General features: G+C 33.0%; 1 protein-coding gene across 1 annotated transcript; it reads left to right on the top strand.

Moving 5' to 3' along the window:
- The first annotated feature begins 5,402 nt into the window (after window positions 1-5,402).
- Window positions 5,403-18,655, top strand: LOC129216112 (endoplasmic reticulum chaperone BiP-like). Its single transcript, XM_054850265.1, has 8 exons — window positions 5,403-5,563; window positions 7,818-7,962; window positions 9,440-9,671; window positions 10,430-10,832; window positions 11,653-11,888; window positions 12,660-12,897; window positions 14,574-14,731; window positions 17,874-18,655. The coding sequence occupies exons 2-8, from the start codon at window positions 7,826-7,828 to the stop codon at window positions 18,444-18,446; spliced, it is 1,977 nt and encodes a 658-aa protein (XP_054706240.1). The 5' UTR covers window positions 5,403-5,563; window positions 7,818-7,825; the 3' UTR covers window positions 18,447-18,655.
- The last annotated feature ends 423 nt before the right edge of the window (window positions 18,656-19,078 follow it).

Here is a 19,078-nt window from a genome sequence, read left to right as displayed (position 1 = left end):
GGGCTTATACGTCATTAATACTAGCAGTACAATAGGAAACTGGAGCTGGTTAGGACAGCTGAAACTAGATATTGAGTATAAAAATTCAGATAATTTCACACACAAAATTTAACATTTCTTGACAAAGCTTTATTTTGAACATATTACTATTACAACAACATATAAAACTTTAGAAGGAAATAAACAAATTTATGAGGTAATTTAGGATGTAGGTGAGGTTGATGTGCACATCAGTCACTTTCAAAACATGATGAGAAGGCTGACACTTAAAAATTATTCACAAGTGACACAACACTAAATTTATTATTGTTTGTCTTATTTTTTATTTGATCTGATCTAACCTCTCGCCTCCCCCCACCCCACCCACAGGTTCAAAATCGCTGCTATAGGTTGACAATTCACAGCGCCTGATTCATCATTTGCCTGTGAAGTCATCCGACCACCCGGCCTAAAGGCGTATATACCCTACTGTCCTAAAATTTCTTATTCAGGCCCTGACAATTCATTGTTGCTGGAATCCTTTTTTAAATCACATTGTCAATCTTAAAATAGAAGTTTTTCATACGTTAGGACTACAAACAACAAATATCAACTATTTTGTTTAAACATCGCTCGTGAAATTGGGTCGTTTCTGAAATTTTAAAAGTTTTTTTATTTATTTATTTATTTTTATTTTATTTATTTATTTATTCATTTATTTATTTATTTCCAGAAAGAGCAAGCTTAAAAACATTGATTAACCATTTTTTAAATAATTTGACTCAATTTAGCATTTTAAAAAATATATTTTGATCTATTCGCATATTCAATTTTTTTTATGACGTCACAAGTGATGAAAGGCCATTCACTGATGCCATCAGCGCAGAGCGCATTATTTTTGGCATTAGATGAAGCTAAAAAAAATTTGCGCAATAATACTAATGAATTTTAATCTTGCTTCAGACAAGCCTTCATTCACGATTCTCATTATAATTGCTATTAATATTGCTGTTTAATGGCAAATTTTTTTAAAGACAATTCATAAATATTCAACGCGCTAATGGAGTAGTGCGCCAAAGTGCATCACTTCTGACTTCATAAAAACCACGCCTTATTTCCAAAATCGGACGAAAAAAAATAAACAAACAATAACTATTGGAAAATAAAGTTTTTTCTGGCTCCATGCTTTTTTTTTCCTTCTTCTTCTTTTTTTTTCTTTTGTTTATTCTATCAATTTCAGTGACTAAAAGTAGTACTTATATGACAGAAGGAAACGACTCCATTGCAAACACAAACAACGATACTTCACGAAGAACACTTGTTTCAACAATACAGTAGAACCTGGTTTATTCAGCTTCCATTTGTCCTAATGTCCGGTTTATCCGGATCAAATTTTCAAAGTTAAAACAAAAATATAATCACTTAAAGAACAATTTTAAATTATGATTGCAAGAACGGAACTGTAAATGCGCCAAACATTCGTTTTTTGTTTTGATTAAGTGTACAACTCCTGCATAGAACGTACAATACTCATTAACAAGTATTTTCGCGAACCGACTTTTTCGCGTAAACGAAGATATCGGTGATTTCGTGAGCTGAAAATTTCGCGAATTTTGTTTGAAATTCCCTTTGAAAAGATAGTTCGCGAGGCTTAAATTTTTTCGCGACTTTCACGGGCTAGCGAAAGTTGCCAAAATTAAAGCCTCGCGAAAAGAGGTGCTTTTATTTAAAGGCCCTTTTATTTAAGAATGTGTTTTGAAAATGGGGTTGTTTCCTTCGGTCAAAACTACTACTTTTAGTCACTGAAATTGATTGAATAAGCAAAAAAAAAAAAAAAAATAACATGGAGCGAGAAATCCCAACAGTTATTTTTTAATTAATTTTTTTTAATGTCCAATTTTTTAAACAAGGCGTGGTCTTTATAACGTCACAAATGATGCACTTAGGTGCATATTTCTACCACGTTCCCACGTTATGACAATCAAGAAGCGAATTAAATATTTGAGCTCTACGCTTGCTATCATTGCCAATACACGTTAGTAAAGATGCGAATTAAATATTTTGCTCTGTGAATGGCAACAGCGAATGGAATTTCATCATTTGTGATGTCATCGGCAGAAGCGTAGTGCACAATGAAAGCGCACCGGTTAAAGTATTTTTTTTTTTTTTAATATTGAACTTAAACAAATTATTTAAAAAATTGTCAAATCCTACGTTTCTTAAGCAAACCCCTTTCAGAAAAAAATACTTTTAAAATTTTTGAAACTTCCCCATTACCCGGATTATCAGGATTATCGTTTAGCCGGATTGCCCTTGGTCCCAGTCTGTTAGTCCGGATAAACGAGGTTGTAATGTACTTAATTTCAGCAAACCTGATTTCTCTTGTTTAAGTAGGTTTTGGAGTAGGTTTGTTCTAACACAGATCCCAACAAGCGTGATGTGCTAAATGTAGCTTTTGCCCTAAATTTTAAATGACGGGTCTGGTTCTGGCCCATGGGTGCCTATATGCAAAATTTTAAGGGGATGAGGCTCTGATATTTTCCCCATGGGATATTTTCCGCGTGGAAATTGATTTCAGTACAGATTTAAGTTTTAAATTTTGACATTTTTAATAACTTACCAGCTGCGTCGCCCGGTCTACCTCGAAAATAAAAGTTACGTCAAGTGATGCGTGTTCAACAATCAAGTTTGAACAAAAAAAAAAAATCTGTAAAATTTTGCGCCAGATTACGGGAAAATAACCAAAAAGGAAACATTTTAAATCCCTAGATTACAGGAAAAGCTTTTAAAACAAAAGCCAGAATTTTATTTGTTCATATTCGAGAAAACAAATGGCAACAGATCTTTCATTTAATGATTTTCTTCACGCTCTTCACGCTACAAATTTTAATAGAAGCAGTGTTATGGAAAGTTGAGATGAAGAACTGAATAATAATTTGAATGGAGGAAAGCCTCCGAAAAATAGGGATTTCATGTCGAAATCCAAGTGTCATATTTAATAGTTTTTAATTGATATCTCCTTTAATTATTATCGGAGGATTCTTTTAAATATCCAAGCATAAAGACGGGGAAAATTACGAATCTATCGATACCTTGTTCACTGGCGTTCGGGAGAAGTAACTTGGACATAGATACATACGATTCAGTTTTTTATTATATAAGATTCATTCATGGCTGGAAAAGAAATGCTTTTACATTTTTGCAAAGAAAAAAGTACTAAAAGCAAGGAAGCTCTAATTTCTACGGAGGGGCTTGAGCCCCCACTTGCCTCCCTATATGGGCGCCCATGGGCCATTGGGTAGAAGAAGCTTTCAACTTCTGACTCCAGCTCTTTACTACAAAATCAGTCCGACTTCGCGGCCCTGGTATCAGCTCAACACGGAACGGTGGCTGGCTTGTCATTAGGACAATCACAGTGTGAGTCAGTTGGTCCCTTCCCCCAGATGTTTGAAACAATAAAATTACGCACCTTGTGTTCGTATTTTGTGGTTTTTCTCTCTAAAATGCATTGAGTATATACCTTTTGCACCCCCCCCCCCCCCCGGCAAATTCTGAAATGACAGACCTGGGCAAGGCACAATCCTAAATTACAACTTTTTCACGGTTGGTATGGGTATAGGGAGAGTGTAATAAAACAGTTTTTTCACGGGTGACAGATTTACTATACCGAAACTGACGTAATTGCGAGGAGTCCCACGATCACAGAGGTCCAAGGAGATTCAAAAATTTAAATAATTAGTATTTTATACTGCCTTGCTGCAAGCAAAGCCCCCCTCCCCTCCTCCAAAAAAAAAAAAAAAAAAAAAAAAAAAAAAAAAAAAAAAAAAAAAAAAACAATGCATTGCGACGGGCCCTCAAACCTGTAAATCCACCACTGCTTTTTCAACAGAAAGAACTTTTTTTGAGGGGAGTATATGAAATACGGAAAAGCTTTTTTTTTTCGCTGTCTTACTTTGCCTTACCTTCATAGAGGTATTGAAGTATTAACTCAAATAAACACCAATTTTTTAAAAAAATTAAAATGTGACCCTCTTCCCCCAATTAACTCTAATTTGAATTCCGAAACTTTCAATTCAAATTATGTTTTTTCGCAATCACGAGTTGCAACAAGACCCTACTGATTATAGTTATTGTTTCCAGAAATGGCTCCCCCCCCAAGCATTCCCTCCTCCTGGGTGGTTACGTGTGTATAGTTGTGTGTGTAGGCTTACGTGTGTGCACGTAGGCGTGTGTATGTGTGTAAAGGCGTGCGCGCGTAGGGGAGTGTGTATGAGCATGCGTGTGTAGGACATGGACGCCACCGCCCAGCAAAAGTGGATTCCGGTGGACAGTGCTCAGGACCAGCCGCGCCGCCGCCGGTGGACGGTGGTGCTGCAGCCCTGGTCCAAGCTGAAAAAGGAACCGTAACGTCAAGGACTGTCAAATAAGAACAATAAGCAATCGTGATTGCTCAAAAAAAAAAATCCCTTTTCCAACAACTCCCATAGAAATATGAGTTCATAAATGATGTCATGCTTTGAGGGGGAGGGGGGTTCGTAAACTTGGGACTGTTCATGAGAAGGGGGAGGGAGGAGTAACAAGACGTGTGATATAACAATTTTTTTAATGCAATTATCATTTTTTTTTAAATAATTTTTTTGGGAAGGGGGGCTTATGAAAAACAGCGTGATGCATGACAAATAAGGGTAGGGAAGGGCGAAGGGGCAAAATGAAATGTAAGAATTTTTCTGACCGGAGGGTGGGATGCTGAAAAAAAGTTTGACATCATTTATGGACAACCCTCATACACTTTCAAAATCAGTTACAAAGTTACTGAAGACAATAAGTTCATCGATAAATTCAATAATTGATGCAACTAGCAATCAATCTTTTCGTGCTAACAATTTCTTGTTTTGTTCAATATCTTATTTTTTTATTTTTTAGTTTTATTATTATTTTTTAAATTTGAATATTTAAATTTTGTGTTGTTTTGGCGGGAGGGGGGAAGGCAATTGCCCTCTATTGCTCCCTCCCTCTACCGCTTCTGTAAAAGCCCAAAAATCATTTAATTATTTTCTGTGACTCTTTATGAAACGTAAGTACTGCTTTGAAAATTGAAAAAAAAAAATCGGTGGTCGATAAACCTTGAGCACTAATGAATAACTGAATTCATAAAATATTTCTTTCTGTTTTTCTCTCTTGTCAACACGACTTTTTTTCAAAAGACTTCTGCCAGATTAGCGATAAAAGCCTTCCCTTAGCAACCCAAGCTCCTTGCATCATGTTCTCTCATCTCGAGAGCTCTCGAGGAGGCGAGAAGCAAAAGCACACGTCAGCTCTGATAGTTTCCGGAATTCTCTACGCTTTTCCACCAATAAACGTAAGCCGAATGGAAGTGAAACGACGGCCAATCACCTTTCGCCACGCCGTATCGTGACATTTAATAAACCTCTCGACCGGCATTTTCACCAGTCTATGTGGAAATCTGTTAAGGAAAAACGAGTGTAGTTAAATATCTCCGTGAATTTTATTCTGTGAGTTCTTAAGTTATTCCTTACGTGGCTGGATTTCAACTTTCTGCAATTAATTATCTTCTTCTTATAAGGTAAGAACTACGCTTTTAAAAGCGTATTGTGAAAATTGGGCTGAAATAGTGCTATTGTAATCTACGCTGTTAATTGAGGATTTTGTGCCTTTTTCTTTAATATTATTGTGTAATTTTCATTGTATTTTAACATGTAGAATATTTTTCATTGTAAAAAGAGTAAATTACTTTTTAAAAATCTCAAATCGTTGGAGAAGATAGTACTTCCATGTTTTATTGTAAAAATGATCGTTTCCAATGCAGATTAATGTGGAAATAAAATGTTAAGTTGCTTAAAAATTCACCTGTAATAAATGTCACTTAAGTAATGAGTTCTCGTACTTAACATGCGGCAAATTTGGGTGAATAGTTTCAATCACTTCAAAGACTGAGGAAAATTCTGTAGTGTAGTCAGTTTCATTTGAGAACTTTCGACTATCATTTTCTGTTCGATGTTAACCAGAACTAAGTATAGAAAATTCAGTTGTTACTTAATATTATGTTAATGTGCATGAATTTAGTACATACGAGAACGGGGAAAAAATAGAACTCGCACTAAAAAAAATCTGCAGACCATTCTCTGCTAAATGTACACCCAAAGCAGTAAGTAGACTTATTAGTATGCCACTAGTATTTATCTTGGTGTAGTGTCTATGGACTGGGATTCGTTTTATAGTATCGTTGATTTTCACTTCTCTATCTAATTCATTGATCATTTTCTTCTATATTAATCTTAAACTAGACTGAGGGTCCAGCATTACACATGAGTCTAGAAAGATATGACATTCAGTGTTTCGTTTTTGTATGATTAAGTTTTAGAGATAATCGTTAAATTTCAAAAGTGTAAATAAAGTAAGAAGCAGTGTGGTAACTTAAGTTTTATGAAAAACATTTTAAAATGGGTACGTAAATTGCCCAAATAAAGTTAATGGCATGGTTTATATGCTTTTAGCTTTCAACTTGCATGTTAAATTTTTTTAAACCTGTAAAATGCTTTTTAAATATCTTGTTCTGACGTAATAACATTCATTGTGTTACTGCATGAAAAATATGAAGAGTTAAAACAATATAAAACCATTCAATAAAACAGCTTTAGGTATTAAAGTTTTAAATAACCAGAAAAGAACAAATCCAAAATTGTTACATAATGAGTGTTGCATGATGTTATTTACCTTAATTGATAACTATTGCTCATTAACTTTTAAGTAAAAATTTACTATATAGATTCTTGTTCTTTTTGTTGTATATGTCTTCCAAAAGCTAATTAAATGCTCTATTCTTGTTATCAAAGTAGTTCAAAGAGAATATTATATAGTAGGTTTGATTATAATTATCACTAAATATATAAAGCAATGTCATGGGGATAAGCAAAGGGTGCCCATATGCAAAATTTTAAAGGGATGGTTGAGATATTTTCCCCGTAGAAACAGATTTTAGTAAATAGTTATTAAAATTAGAAATTTGTAATGAATTATTCATTAATGGATAGAGAAATGTTTTTAAATTTTTGCAAAGAAAAATTATTGAAAACAAGAAAGTTCTAATTTCTAAGGGGGGCTTGAACCCTCCCCATCACCCTCGCCCTCCTATATGGACGATCTTGGAATAAGCCTATTTGGGAAAGAAATTGCTTAAGGCTATTGCCTGTGACGTTTCCTTATGGTGGACAATTTGGTGTCAACAAAGGGTTGAAACTATCAAATAATTTTCTTATAAGTTTAATTTTTTATCTTTTCGTTAGATAAAGGTCTATGAGTGTGGATTCTCCCCAAGAGAAATGCTTCCCCTCCCCTCATCCAATATTAGAAAGACCTTCAAATTGAGAGCTCCCCCTCAAAAAAAAAACTTTTAAAACATCCTTTTCCCAGGTAGGCACTTTGTTAATCAAGAAAAGCAGGGCCGGATTTGAAAGTGTAGGGGCAACGAAGGAATGGAGGCCCCTAATCAGGGTTCGAAAAGATCATCATGTTTTCGAAAATATCATACTTTGATATTATATCAGAATATTTTGATGTATCCAATATTTTCGACCCGTGAAAGTTAAGATATTTCGTAAAAAATTTATTGGGGGGGGGGGGGGGGCAGTAGCCCCGCCTTCCCTCCCCTAAATCCATCCCTGAAGAAAAGTAATATCCATATTCTTAATTTCATTGCCTATGGATATTTCTAGGTGCTGTTATGACTGTTGGATTTAAATTGCTTTTTAAATAGGTTGTTCGTATGTAAGAAACTTTTATCAAAAACCTTAATATTTATTTCTGTTTCTAATTTATAGGTTAAGTGATGAAGACTATTACGAGATTAGCAGCTTTATCGCTGCTGGTGGCTACTTTGGTATCTTCGAAGGCAGATGACAAAAGCAAAGACAAAGATAGTGTTGGTACTGTCATTGGAATTGATTTAGGCACAACTTATTCATGGTAAACCCTTAATCTAATTTTATAGATTTGAATAATTTCTTTTATATGATTACAGTGAACCACCGTTTATAAGATTTTGAAGGGACTGTACGAAAAAACTTATAATAGGTTAATGTGTATTATACTCTGTAGGGATCAATTTTAAAAACGTATAATTGATAAAAACATATAAAAGAGAAACTTATAAATGGTGCTTCACTGTATTTATGACCCAAATTATGAGCATGCTTTATTGAAATTATTCTTGCTTTCTTAGAAAGTTTTAAACTGTGTTCAATGCAAAGAAATTTCGGATATTTTGTTTTATACTTTGAGTTGTTTGGGTCTAATAAAACTTTAAATTATAAAATCATGCATATGATTTTGAATAATTTCTCACGTTAATCTTCCAAAAAGTGACTGATCTACAATGGTCAGTTTTGTTATAGTGTTTGTCTTTAAGAAAATCTATAAAGATGATCGACAAAATGATCGAACAATTGAGGCAGTGAGAATCAAAGGAATGTAAATGGCAAAATTAAAAGTTTAAAGATGGCCATTGTTCTTCTTTGCCTAGGGGCAAGAGATGGTACTAATGTCCCTGGTAGGTGCTGCTATACAGCATGATTTTGAAAACTTTTCAATGTAAACCACAATTCAATGTAAATTTTATTTGAAACTTGAAAATGTTCACTTATATCCCTTTGCTTCTCACTGCCTCAGTTGTATAACAAACTTTTTGATACATTCGGGGAAAATATAACTTAAATCTTTTTTATACAATAAGAATGCTAAAGTTTAAATTTAAATGCCTTTCTTGTCATGTCTTCATTTTTTATTGCTAGAATCTTTTTTATAATTTAATTGACCTTGATTGTCAAAAGTAGATTTTCCCAACCCTCTTCTCCTTCAGGATCCTTGACAATTAACAAATAGGCCCTATTTACAAATTTATATTCAAAAATCCTTTTTCCCGGCAGATAATATGAACCTGACAATATGCAGGTTTTTAAGCCTCCCCCCTATGTTTTCCTCTTAAAAACTAGAGTGTATTTGCACATGATTTAACTTGTAATTGATTAATGACAGTTAATTTTCTTGTTAGCAGATGACAGTGCAGCAAAATGGTATTTTATTGATAGATTTTTATTCATAGCTTGTTTATTGTCAAATAAAACTCTTTCTGAAAGAGAAAGTGCATCTGGAACTGTCAGTTTAATTATTTTTATGGTCAAAAGTTACTGCACATGTTGAATTTTTTGAATATTGTTTTTTCATGCGAGATTATGGGTAACCACTCAAATCTTGTTATAACATTTTAGTGTCGCTCTTCCACAAGACAATAAAATAGAACTAATGCAAAAGAAATTTTAATTTATCATTCAAAGTTGTTCTTGTGTCTGAAAATGTTAAACTGGATTACCTTTCACTACTATTTAGTTAGTTGAATAATATATGCAGCTTCTATATACAATCCTAATCGAAATTACTCTTTCAGTGTTGGAGTTTTCAAGAATGGTAGGGTTGAAATCATAGCTAATGATCAAGGTAATCGAATCACACCCTCCTATGTTGCTTTTACGGCAGAAGGAGAAAGGCTGATTGGAGATGCTGCAAAAAATCAATTGACATCTAATCCTGAAAATACTGTTTTTGATGCTAAGCGTCTTATAGGCAGAGAATGGACTGATCCCACTGTACAGAAAGATATAAAATATTTTCCATTCAAGGTAAGAAAATACAAACTCTTATACATTAATCTCTTGTACATTATTGAAGTATAGTCAACATTCAGAAAACTGTTAAATTTCCATTCATTTTTACTAAATATTTTAATAGTTTGATAAAATTTTATTTTCAAGTTTTAGTTAATGAACTTTTCTAACACATTCTGAAAATGTAGATGTTCTAAAATATTTTGTCATGTGTGTTTAGACAAAAGTAAATTGTTAATAGAAAAAAGTAAACTAGATTTTACTGTGCCATTTCATTAAATTCTTTGAACCATATTAAATGTAAAAAATCTGTTCCGACTTCTGCAAATTCCAAAATAAAAGATCTTTTCAATTTTCATGCTTTGTCAAATATCCAGTACATGTAGTAAGTGAAATTTAGCATTTAAAACTGATATCAGAGTTACATTACACATTAATTATAACAAAATGCTTTTTCTGTGGTGACTTAACATTCAAAAGCTCACACTTTCATGCATTGAAAAGGTTTTAAAACCTTGAAACAAGTGTGCAATCGGTTACTAATTTGCTTTTTCAACAAGTTCCTAATGTTAATGTCAAAGTAGCTAATATGAAAGTTTGATGTGTATTAGAATTTTGTTAAATTCTTCAGATTCAAATGCTTGAATATTAGGAACTCGCAATGAAATAAATTAAAGATTTATTGGTCTTGGTCCCTTGTTTGGTCTTGGCATGTGCTTATTTTGTAGTTAATGTCAAACATATCTGAATTATAATCTTTTCAATGTTCATAGGTTGTTGAAAAAAATAGCAAGCCTCATATAAAGGTAGATACTAAAGATGGTGTAAAAGTATTTGCTCCAGAAGAAATTTCTGCTATGGTTCTATCGAAGATGAAAGAAACTGCTGAGGCTTACCTTGGCAAAAAGATCCAAAATGCTGTTGTGACAGTTCCTGCCTATTTCAATGATGCTCAAAGGCAAGCTACCAAAGATGCTGGCACCATTGCTGGCCTAAATGTGATGAGGATTATCAATGAGCCTACCGCTGCTGCTATTGCCTATGGGTTAGACAAAAAGGAAGGAGAGAAAAATATATTGGTTTTTGATCTTGGTGGTGGCACATTTGATGTCTCCCTGCTGACTATCGATAATGGGGTTTTTGAAGTTGTGGCCACTAATGGAGACACTCACTTGGGTTGGTATCTTTTTTTAAATATTAAACTTAAAAAATGTTTACATGAAAGATTTAAATCTAGAATATTCTCATGGATGCGTTTTTCAATACTGAAAGTAGAAATCTGTCTTCTAACGATTCTGGGAATGGACAAACATCCTTCAAGTAAAAGAATGTTGCTAAATCTTTTCAAAGACTGAATCAATATTAAAAAGTAGCACCCATAAATGTGCATGACCCTGGTCAAAAGTATACTCTCTTTTGGCATAAGAGTAGCCAAAATGAACATTCTCCCTGAATCCATTTTGACATGTTTTGTCTCAATGTCCAAGCATAAATATCATATAATTCATAGTTGGTTGTAAAATGTTTACATTTTTTATTTAGTCTGTGATATCTATAGTTGGGCATACCTAGCCTGACATTGTGGTAATGCTGTGGTTAGGATCTGCGGAGCCTCCACAATGCTACTATATTGGGTTTGTCCCAATTAGTTTGGATGCAATAATTTTCCAAGCATATCTATTCAATCTATTATCCTAATCAAGCTTTGATGGCACCCTTTCTATTGTATTTTTAACACTTGAGTGTATAGAATGTTTCATATTTGTAAGAGACCTCTGGATTTTTTACTTTATTGCATTTAATATTTAAACTTAACAGTTCTTAAATTGGATATAATTTTACTAAATAAGAAAAATGCCATTTTAGTTGGATTTTGTCCAAATCTGATTTTTTGTTTCTTTTTTCGTAAAGTGTAAGCTTTAAAAATGTACATTGAAAAAATGCTTTATTTAAGCAGTGAAATTGTTCAACTAATTATTTTGAACTTTATGTACAGGTGGAGAAGATTTCGATCAGAGAGTAATGGAACATTTTATTAAAATCTACAAAAAGAAAACTGGTAATGACATTAGGAGTGATAACAGAGCTGTGCAAAAACTTAGACGTGAGGTAGAAAAGGCAAAGAGAACATTATCCACTGCTCATCAAGCCAGAATTGAAATTGAATCATTTTATCAAGGAGAAGATTTCAGCGAGACTCTTACGCGGGCTAAATTTGAAGAACTGAATATGGTACGTAATTATATCATTAGTACTAATAATATGAGTGTTTAAAAAGGATTAGTTTAATTATCTCCTTTTCTCTTATGAAGAGAAACAATCATGGGCGCCCATATGCGAAATTTTATGGGGGGGGGGGGGGCTCACAAATTTTCCCAATGGTTTAGCAGAACATTTTCCCCGTGGAAACATTTCAGTAAAAATTGAGAGATAGTAAAATTTGAAATTTTTAATAACTTATTCATTGATGGATAGAAAAGAAATATATTTTTACATTTTTGCAAAAAAACGCAAGGAAGTTCTCATCTCAAGGGGGGGGGGGGCTGGAGCCCCCTTTTGCCCCCTATATGGGCGTCCTTGGAAACGGTTAAGAATACTTAAGGTCGACTTATAGGTTTAAATTTACTATTTTAGATTTCGCACAATAGGGAGGAGGGTTTGAAATTATTTCATATGTATATAGTATTATGCAAAAAATATTTTACTGTTTAATATTAAATTAAATACGCAATTCTTCAGATTTTAAGTCTTTCATTTGACGAAATTTCAAATATTTTTGCACATTGACCTAGAACCCAGGTATCCAAACATTGGGTACACAACTTATTTTAGTGTCGGTTAAATTAGCTTTGAACACTCCCTTAGAATACTTTAACAAAATTTTTCAATATTGAAAATGCTACTCAAAATAGGGAATTTCAAATTTCTAATCATTAGTGTATCTGATATAAATCGTGAATAAATATTTACGATTTTTATTTAATACTTTATTCATTTCGGTAGGATTTGTTCAAGTCTACCATGAAACCAGTTCAGAAAGTTCTTGAAGATGGTGACATGCAGAAGAAAGATATTCATGAAATTGTTCTTGTGGGAGGATCTACAAGAATTCCCAAAATTCAACAGCTTGTTAAAGAATTCTTCAACGGAAAAGAGCCAACTAGGGGTATTAATCCTGATGAAGCTGTAGCTTATGGCGCAGCTGTACAGGCTGGTGTCTTAAGTGGAGATGAAGATACTGGTAAGTTTTTTCTTTGCTGGAGATTTGATACTTTGCTGTTCTAAAAATTTTTCAAAGCCTTTTTAAAAGTCTTGTGATTTTAAGAATTATTAAGATTAGACTCATGAAATGATGGCTTTTACGTCTGTAACCTATCCTCATAAATAAAAGTTTGTATTCGTAGATCTGTGGCCTATGTAGGCCATGAGAAATGGTCATTTGAATTGATTACAGCAACAAGGTTTAAAATGAGTAACAACTTATCTGATTTCACTTGATCCAATTTTATTTGCACTTTTTTTTATAAAGATCATTGCTTTAATACTCTGTGAATCAATAGAACTTTTTATGGCATACATATTGTCTAGTATTACAATTATGCACTTTTCATTGTGTTCATTATGACAGCCGAAAATTAAGTTAGAAATTAATGTAGTGCTTGAGCTAAATTTATATTTGCCTTTCTCTGTATAGGTGAAAAATAGTTTCTAAAAATGCGATATCGTTATATATATTTTTGCAGTAAAGTTAACACTAACTTTTGTAGAATGACTTTTATGTAATTTCAACTGTAACCTTGTGGTTAATTCACTTAAAAACATGAACTAAAATAGTTGTTTGCTAAATCTTTTGCATCAAAAATTCTCAAAGTTTATTCTTGGTGTATTTCTTCAACATATTGGAACCTATTCTTTTCTTATTTTGTATTGCTTTTAATTTGAGGATAATGAGAATATTCCTTGCAAATTTGTCTTTTAAAATGCTGTTATAGCTGCAATCATTTGATTATACATCTATTGCTCTTGAAAAGACTGATATTAGTCTTGAAATAGACAATACAGTGATGAAATCGATCTTAAGCATAGAGTATTTGTAAAGTAATTTTAACCAGCTGCTATATTTCGGAGAATTGAATTTCGAGAAAACATTTTCAGTATGAGTTTTTTTAGAAGAGATCCAACTAATATAAACTATTTAAATGCATAATTGATTAGTTGGTTTTAGCTCTAATGGGCCTTTTTTTTACTATTTGTCACTGCTTGAATTTAGATTTTTTCCTATCTTATCTATATTGCCAGCTTACTTTGAATGTCGCTAATGCATTTAGAGCATATTGTAATGCTTTTATTTAGGAATAAGTTTTAAAATAATGGGCAGAGGGGAGAGGGGGTCAAAAGAATTTAACAGTAATTAGCTACAATATAATCTACCTCAAAAATGCAAGTTGTGACGAGTGCTCTATCAAGAAGTAATAAAGGGGGGAGGGGGGTGGTACAGCATTTCTCATCCAAGTGTTGGAAAGAGAAATTTCATAACTCAAATTTAAATTCCGTCTTGAGTTTTTTAAATTTCCAACTTTGTATATGAATTCTTAAGCATGAAGTATTTATGAAAGTGCTAACTTTGACAAAGATCTGATGTCAGCTGAACTTGTGTAAGGGGCATACATACAGCATTTTTATATGTATTGATTGTTCTTATTTGGGGAAAATATTGAAGTTATGTTATTTGAATACGAAAAAAATTTAACTTTGCAACATGCTAATTTAATTTGAAACCTTATTTATTTGATACTTAAAAGCAGTTTTCTTTATTTTACCTTGATAATAGTTCAATATAGTATCGGTTATACAAATGAAAAGTGAGCAAAATTAAAACGTCTCTTGTCAGAATACTCACTGTGCTTTTTCTTGCAGGGGAATTGGTTCTTCTGGATGTTAATCCTTTGACTATGGGTATTGAAACAGTTGGTGGTGTTATGACCAAACTCATTCCTAGGAATTCGGTTATCCCAACCAAAAAGTCCCAAATATTCTCTACTGCATCAGACAACCAAAATACAGTTACAATCAAGGTAATTATGCTTATCGGATTGAATGTTTCTTTTCTGAAAGTTTCCAATAAAATTTATCGAAAGCAGGTTCATCGACACTATTTCCTACTTTCTTAATAGTGCTTAAGGCTCACTCTTACTTTAGTTAAATTTATGCATGTGTGCATTTTGTACTTACAAAAATTTTCAATGACAGCTGCTGTAGACGGTTTAAATACTTTTAGTTGGGACCTTCCATAAACTTGCATGAATCTTTTCTGCTCTGGCTTATTATCAAAAGAAAGGTGGTAGGAGATAAAAATTAGGGATCCCCCACCGCCCCCTCTCGTCTGATCTGGGAAAATATTAAACTTAGTAAAAGTTCTTCAGTGGTGTATTCTCTTGTTCAAATTTTAATTTGAAAATCAAATGGATATTAGCAGTATTGTTCAATGGTATGAAATAAAATGACTGACAAACTCGGGAGGGGGGGGGGGAGCTTCAAAATGTTTGAAAGCTTAGGTATTCCAAAGCACAAAAACTTGAATCTTTTCTGATTGAAATTGTTATTTCTCAGTTTTATGCATGGCCAGAAAATTTGACTAGTTTATAAATTTCTTTGCTTTATGCAGGGGTCTGGCCAGAGGAAATTTGGGTCCGTTAACGGACCTTTCACAAAATCTCGATCAACCAAAACAGACCCTTCACAAAATTCTGATAAACAAAAACTGATCTTTCACAAATTGTTTATTGGAAGAGCAAATCAAAATAATGCAGCATATTTCCCTGCAATAAAACAATGTTTGGAACTTTTTAAAGTTAAATTCAAGAGATCAACTTATACAAAAACTGCTGATTTTGCAAAAGAAAAAAAGCGCTGCTCTTGTGAGGTGCTGCTCTTGTGACGTTCCTGCAAGCGATAAATAACTACTAAGGCCAAATAAATATAATGCTTGTTGGTTTCTATGAAAGAAATTAACAGCTGAAAGTCAGTTTGGTTTATAATTTTGCTTGCTTGTTTTATGCAACAGTGTTGCAAACTTCTCTGAAAAAGTTAGTCCTAAGCACTTTTCTCCCCCGCTCATGATTTAATAAACAATGTACAGGGAAATGGACTTAGAACTGCAAAGGATAGTAGGGATTGGGGGGAGGAATGTGATCCTTTCAGATAGGGTTACCAACTTTAAACTTATCGGCCACTTAGCATCTGGTGGGTGCTAAGTTTAACTGTCTATTGTTACTTAGCGTCTGGCGGGGCGATGTTTAATTGTTATTTTTGAGAAGGTTATATGGGTTTGATTTTTCGATGCTAAAAAGGATAATTTTAACTCTTTATTTATTCATTGTTTTTTTTTCTTTAGATGCCTACATTTTGAAAAGCACAATCTGTTTAGATTCAATATGAGAATCATACTTGATTCTTTTTTCAAGCTAACTTTGCTTTATTAGGATGCAAATAAAGTCCCTAAAATTTTTAAAGCAGAATTGCATTTTCTTTTACGAGTCAAATTTAAATGCTGAATCGACAATTCGTGTTTTTATTTATTTTTGATTCAGCTGTGTCCAGACATTAATGAAATGTTTATCATAGGACTCTAAAGTGAAATTCTAAAGTAATTTTATGAGAAATATTTATTTTACAAGCCGTTTTTATACTTTTGATGTTTTCACTTTGAGGATTGCGATCTGATTTTTCAAATTTTTGATGTTTAGTACGCTTTGTTAAGGTAAAAAATTAAAATTTGTTTATTTTTGTAAAAATCATAGAGTTTATAAGTTTTAAACGAAATTTTAAATTTTTTAACAATGTCTTGGTTTAAAAAGTTAAATGCTGAACCCCTGCCTGAATTTCTTTATTACAATTATTTTAAATACTATACATATAACATTTCTAGTATAATTTAACATAATGTAGAATGGTAAATAAATATTGATACTTGAGGGGTACCCATCTCCCAAAGAACGATGCTGCCCTCCAATACCCGAAAAACACTCAAAAATGATTTTCTCAACAGAAAAGAGGGAAAACACTCAACACTAAGTGGCAATGATGCAGTTTGCGCCATCTCAAAAGTTTCGTTTTTACAAAAATTTTATTTTGCAAAATTTGATTTTTCACAAAAACGAACCCTGAAAAATCCTGCACAGACACCTGCTTTATGTTTACTTGCACTACCGATATGGAGAATGACGAGATATTTTGAATGGTAGTATACCAAAGAAAATTCAAAATGCAAAGTGAACTTAAAGCAAAGAAGCTTGTGCAAATTGAAAGTTAAATGCCCGTCCCCTACCTATTGTCCCCGTTTTAAGTGCAGTAGTTAGTGAGCACTAGGTGTGGCTTTCTAGAACAAGCAGTAAATTAGGACTAAATCGAAAGATGAAATAATTTTAAATAGACGTTTGTTTCTTTCCAAGTAAAAAAAACGATTAGGTAAACGCAGCAATTTTAAATCTTAAGATTGAAAATTTCAACCATTTTTGGTATAGCTAGTAAAAGAACATTTTATATCCCTCCTGACGGTCCTGGGCCATGAATAAGATTCGTGAAATTCTCTTTTTTTCGAGTAACCTGCCATGCAAGTCAAGTACCCTGCCTTATATGAATGACTAGCTACAGCCCTGCACCTTAGATCCTTTGACAATGAACATTTAGCAAAAGAAAAACATGTCTGAAATGCTTATAAAACATGCTCACTATTGCATGATAAGACGTTCAAAAAAATTATATATTACTATGGTAGGTTTCATTGTACATGTTATTTACTATATTGATTTTTCAGGAGAACAGATTGTCAAAGTAAACAAATATGGTTGCTGTTAGCCAACGTTTGCCAATAGTATAAATTCTTGTTAAATCGATAAACTCGTTAGTTTTGAGAGTTGGCAGTTTTTTTTCTCTAAAATTAGATTGAGTTTTAGCCACAGCTGTCCCAGGCATCATATTTACACACTCACTCTTTCAAAGAAAACTATTTTTTATGGGTCTTATTGGTGTAATTGCTAAAGTGTTAGGTCTCAAACTTTTAAATTCAAAATTGTTATGGTTTGAAGTCATTCCAACTCTAAAGAAATGATAGTGCTGCTAACTATTGTGTTGCATCGTTTAGTTTTATCAGCTCTCTTAAAATAGTGTAGTTTAGTTTCCTTTTGAAGTTTTGTAAATTATGATTTTTTTATTTAGGTTTATGAAGGTGAAAGGCCTATGACAAAGGATAATCACATTTTGGGTTCTTTTGATCTTACCGGAATTCCTCCTGCTCCTCGAGGTGTACCTCAAATTGAAGTGACATTTGAAATAGATGTCAATGGGATCCTTAAAGTCACTGCCGAAGACAAAGGTACCGGCAATAAGGAAAAAATCACAATTACCAACGATCAAAACAGGTTGACACCAGACGACATTGAAAAAATGATTCGTGATGCAGAGCAGTTTGCCGAAGATGACAAGAAAATAAAAGAAAAAGTTGAAGCCAGAAATGAGCTTGAATCATACGTGTATACCCTGAAGAACCAGATAAATGATAAAGAAAAAATGGGCAGCAAATTGAGTGATTCTGACAAGGAAAAGATCGAAGAGGCTCTAGATGAAAAGATAAAGTGGCTAGAAAGCAACCCAGATGCTGACGCTGAAGAGTACAAATCTCAGAAGAAAGAAATCGAGGACATTGTAACTCCCATCGTTTCGAAACTCTACGGTGATGCTGGCCATCCTCCACCTCCTTCTGGTGATGAAGACTTAAAAGATGAACTATAATTAATTAATTTTATAGTTGCTAAAGCCTTTTTTCGACTTCTGTGAAGGAACTTTTTTCTAATCGGATGGAGTTGTACGATACTGTATTTACTTGTGATATGCAAGAGGGATTCATGTCATCTGATTGAACATTTGTACATAATTTTCACAGCTCTATTTATACATTTGTTTTCATATTAGTATTTAAATAAATTTTTCTTGTACAGGTTTTTCTTGCTGTTTCATTTAAAACTCAGACATATTTCACTGAAAATGTTGCAAAGTTTTGAATTGCATAATTTTAAGGAAGACTATCTGTTTTTTGAAGTTTAGGAAATTTAGCATAATGATTTTGGAATAAAATATTTCATAATTAAAGTGAATGATCAACATAAACAGTGTCAATCTCCTTTCCATATTTTTTTTCTTTCAACACCCAGGCTTCTTGAACTGTTCTTTCAAAATAACTTGATTTAACACTCTGTGTATTGAATTCACTCTTTTCAGGTATTTTCAAAGTGTAAACTAAATAGATTAAGTAGAAAGGAAATTGGGGGTCTTTTCAGAAGAGTCGGGCCTAGAAAATTCATTTAAATTGCTGTTGTGAATGTAGTCTCCGCATAATGACATCTATGTTTTGGTGGAAATCAGCA

The sequence above is a fragment of the Uloborus diversus genome, chromosome 2 (genome assembly GCF_026930045.1).
Source record: "Uloborus diversus isolate 005 chromosome 2, Udiv.v.3.1, whole genome shotgun sequence".
NCBI classification, from domain to species: Eukaryota; Metazoa; Arthropoda; class Arachnida; order Araneae; family Uloboridae; genus Uloborus; species Uloborus diversus.
The sequence above is the reverse complement of the archived record's forward strand: the minus strand, read 5'-3'. Positions and strand labels throughout refer to the sequence as shown.

Excerpts from the sequence above, each read along its gene's own strand:
- LOC129216112 (XM_054850265.1), top strand. The coding sequence starts at position 7,826 with ATGAAGACTATTACGAGATTAGCAGCTTTATCGCTGCTGGTGGCTACT. Across the intron at positions 7,963-9,439 it reads TTAGGCACAACTTATTCATG|TGTTGGAGTTTTCAAGAATG; the intron begins GTAAACCCTTAA and ends TTACTCTTTCAG. Across the intron at positions 9,672-10,429 it reads TAAAATATTTTCCATTCAAG|GTTGTTGAAAAAAATAGCAA; the intron begins GTAAGAAAATAC and ends CAATGTTCATAG.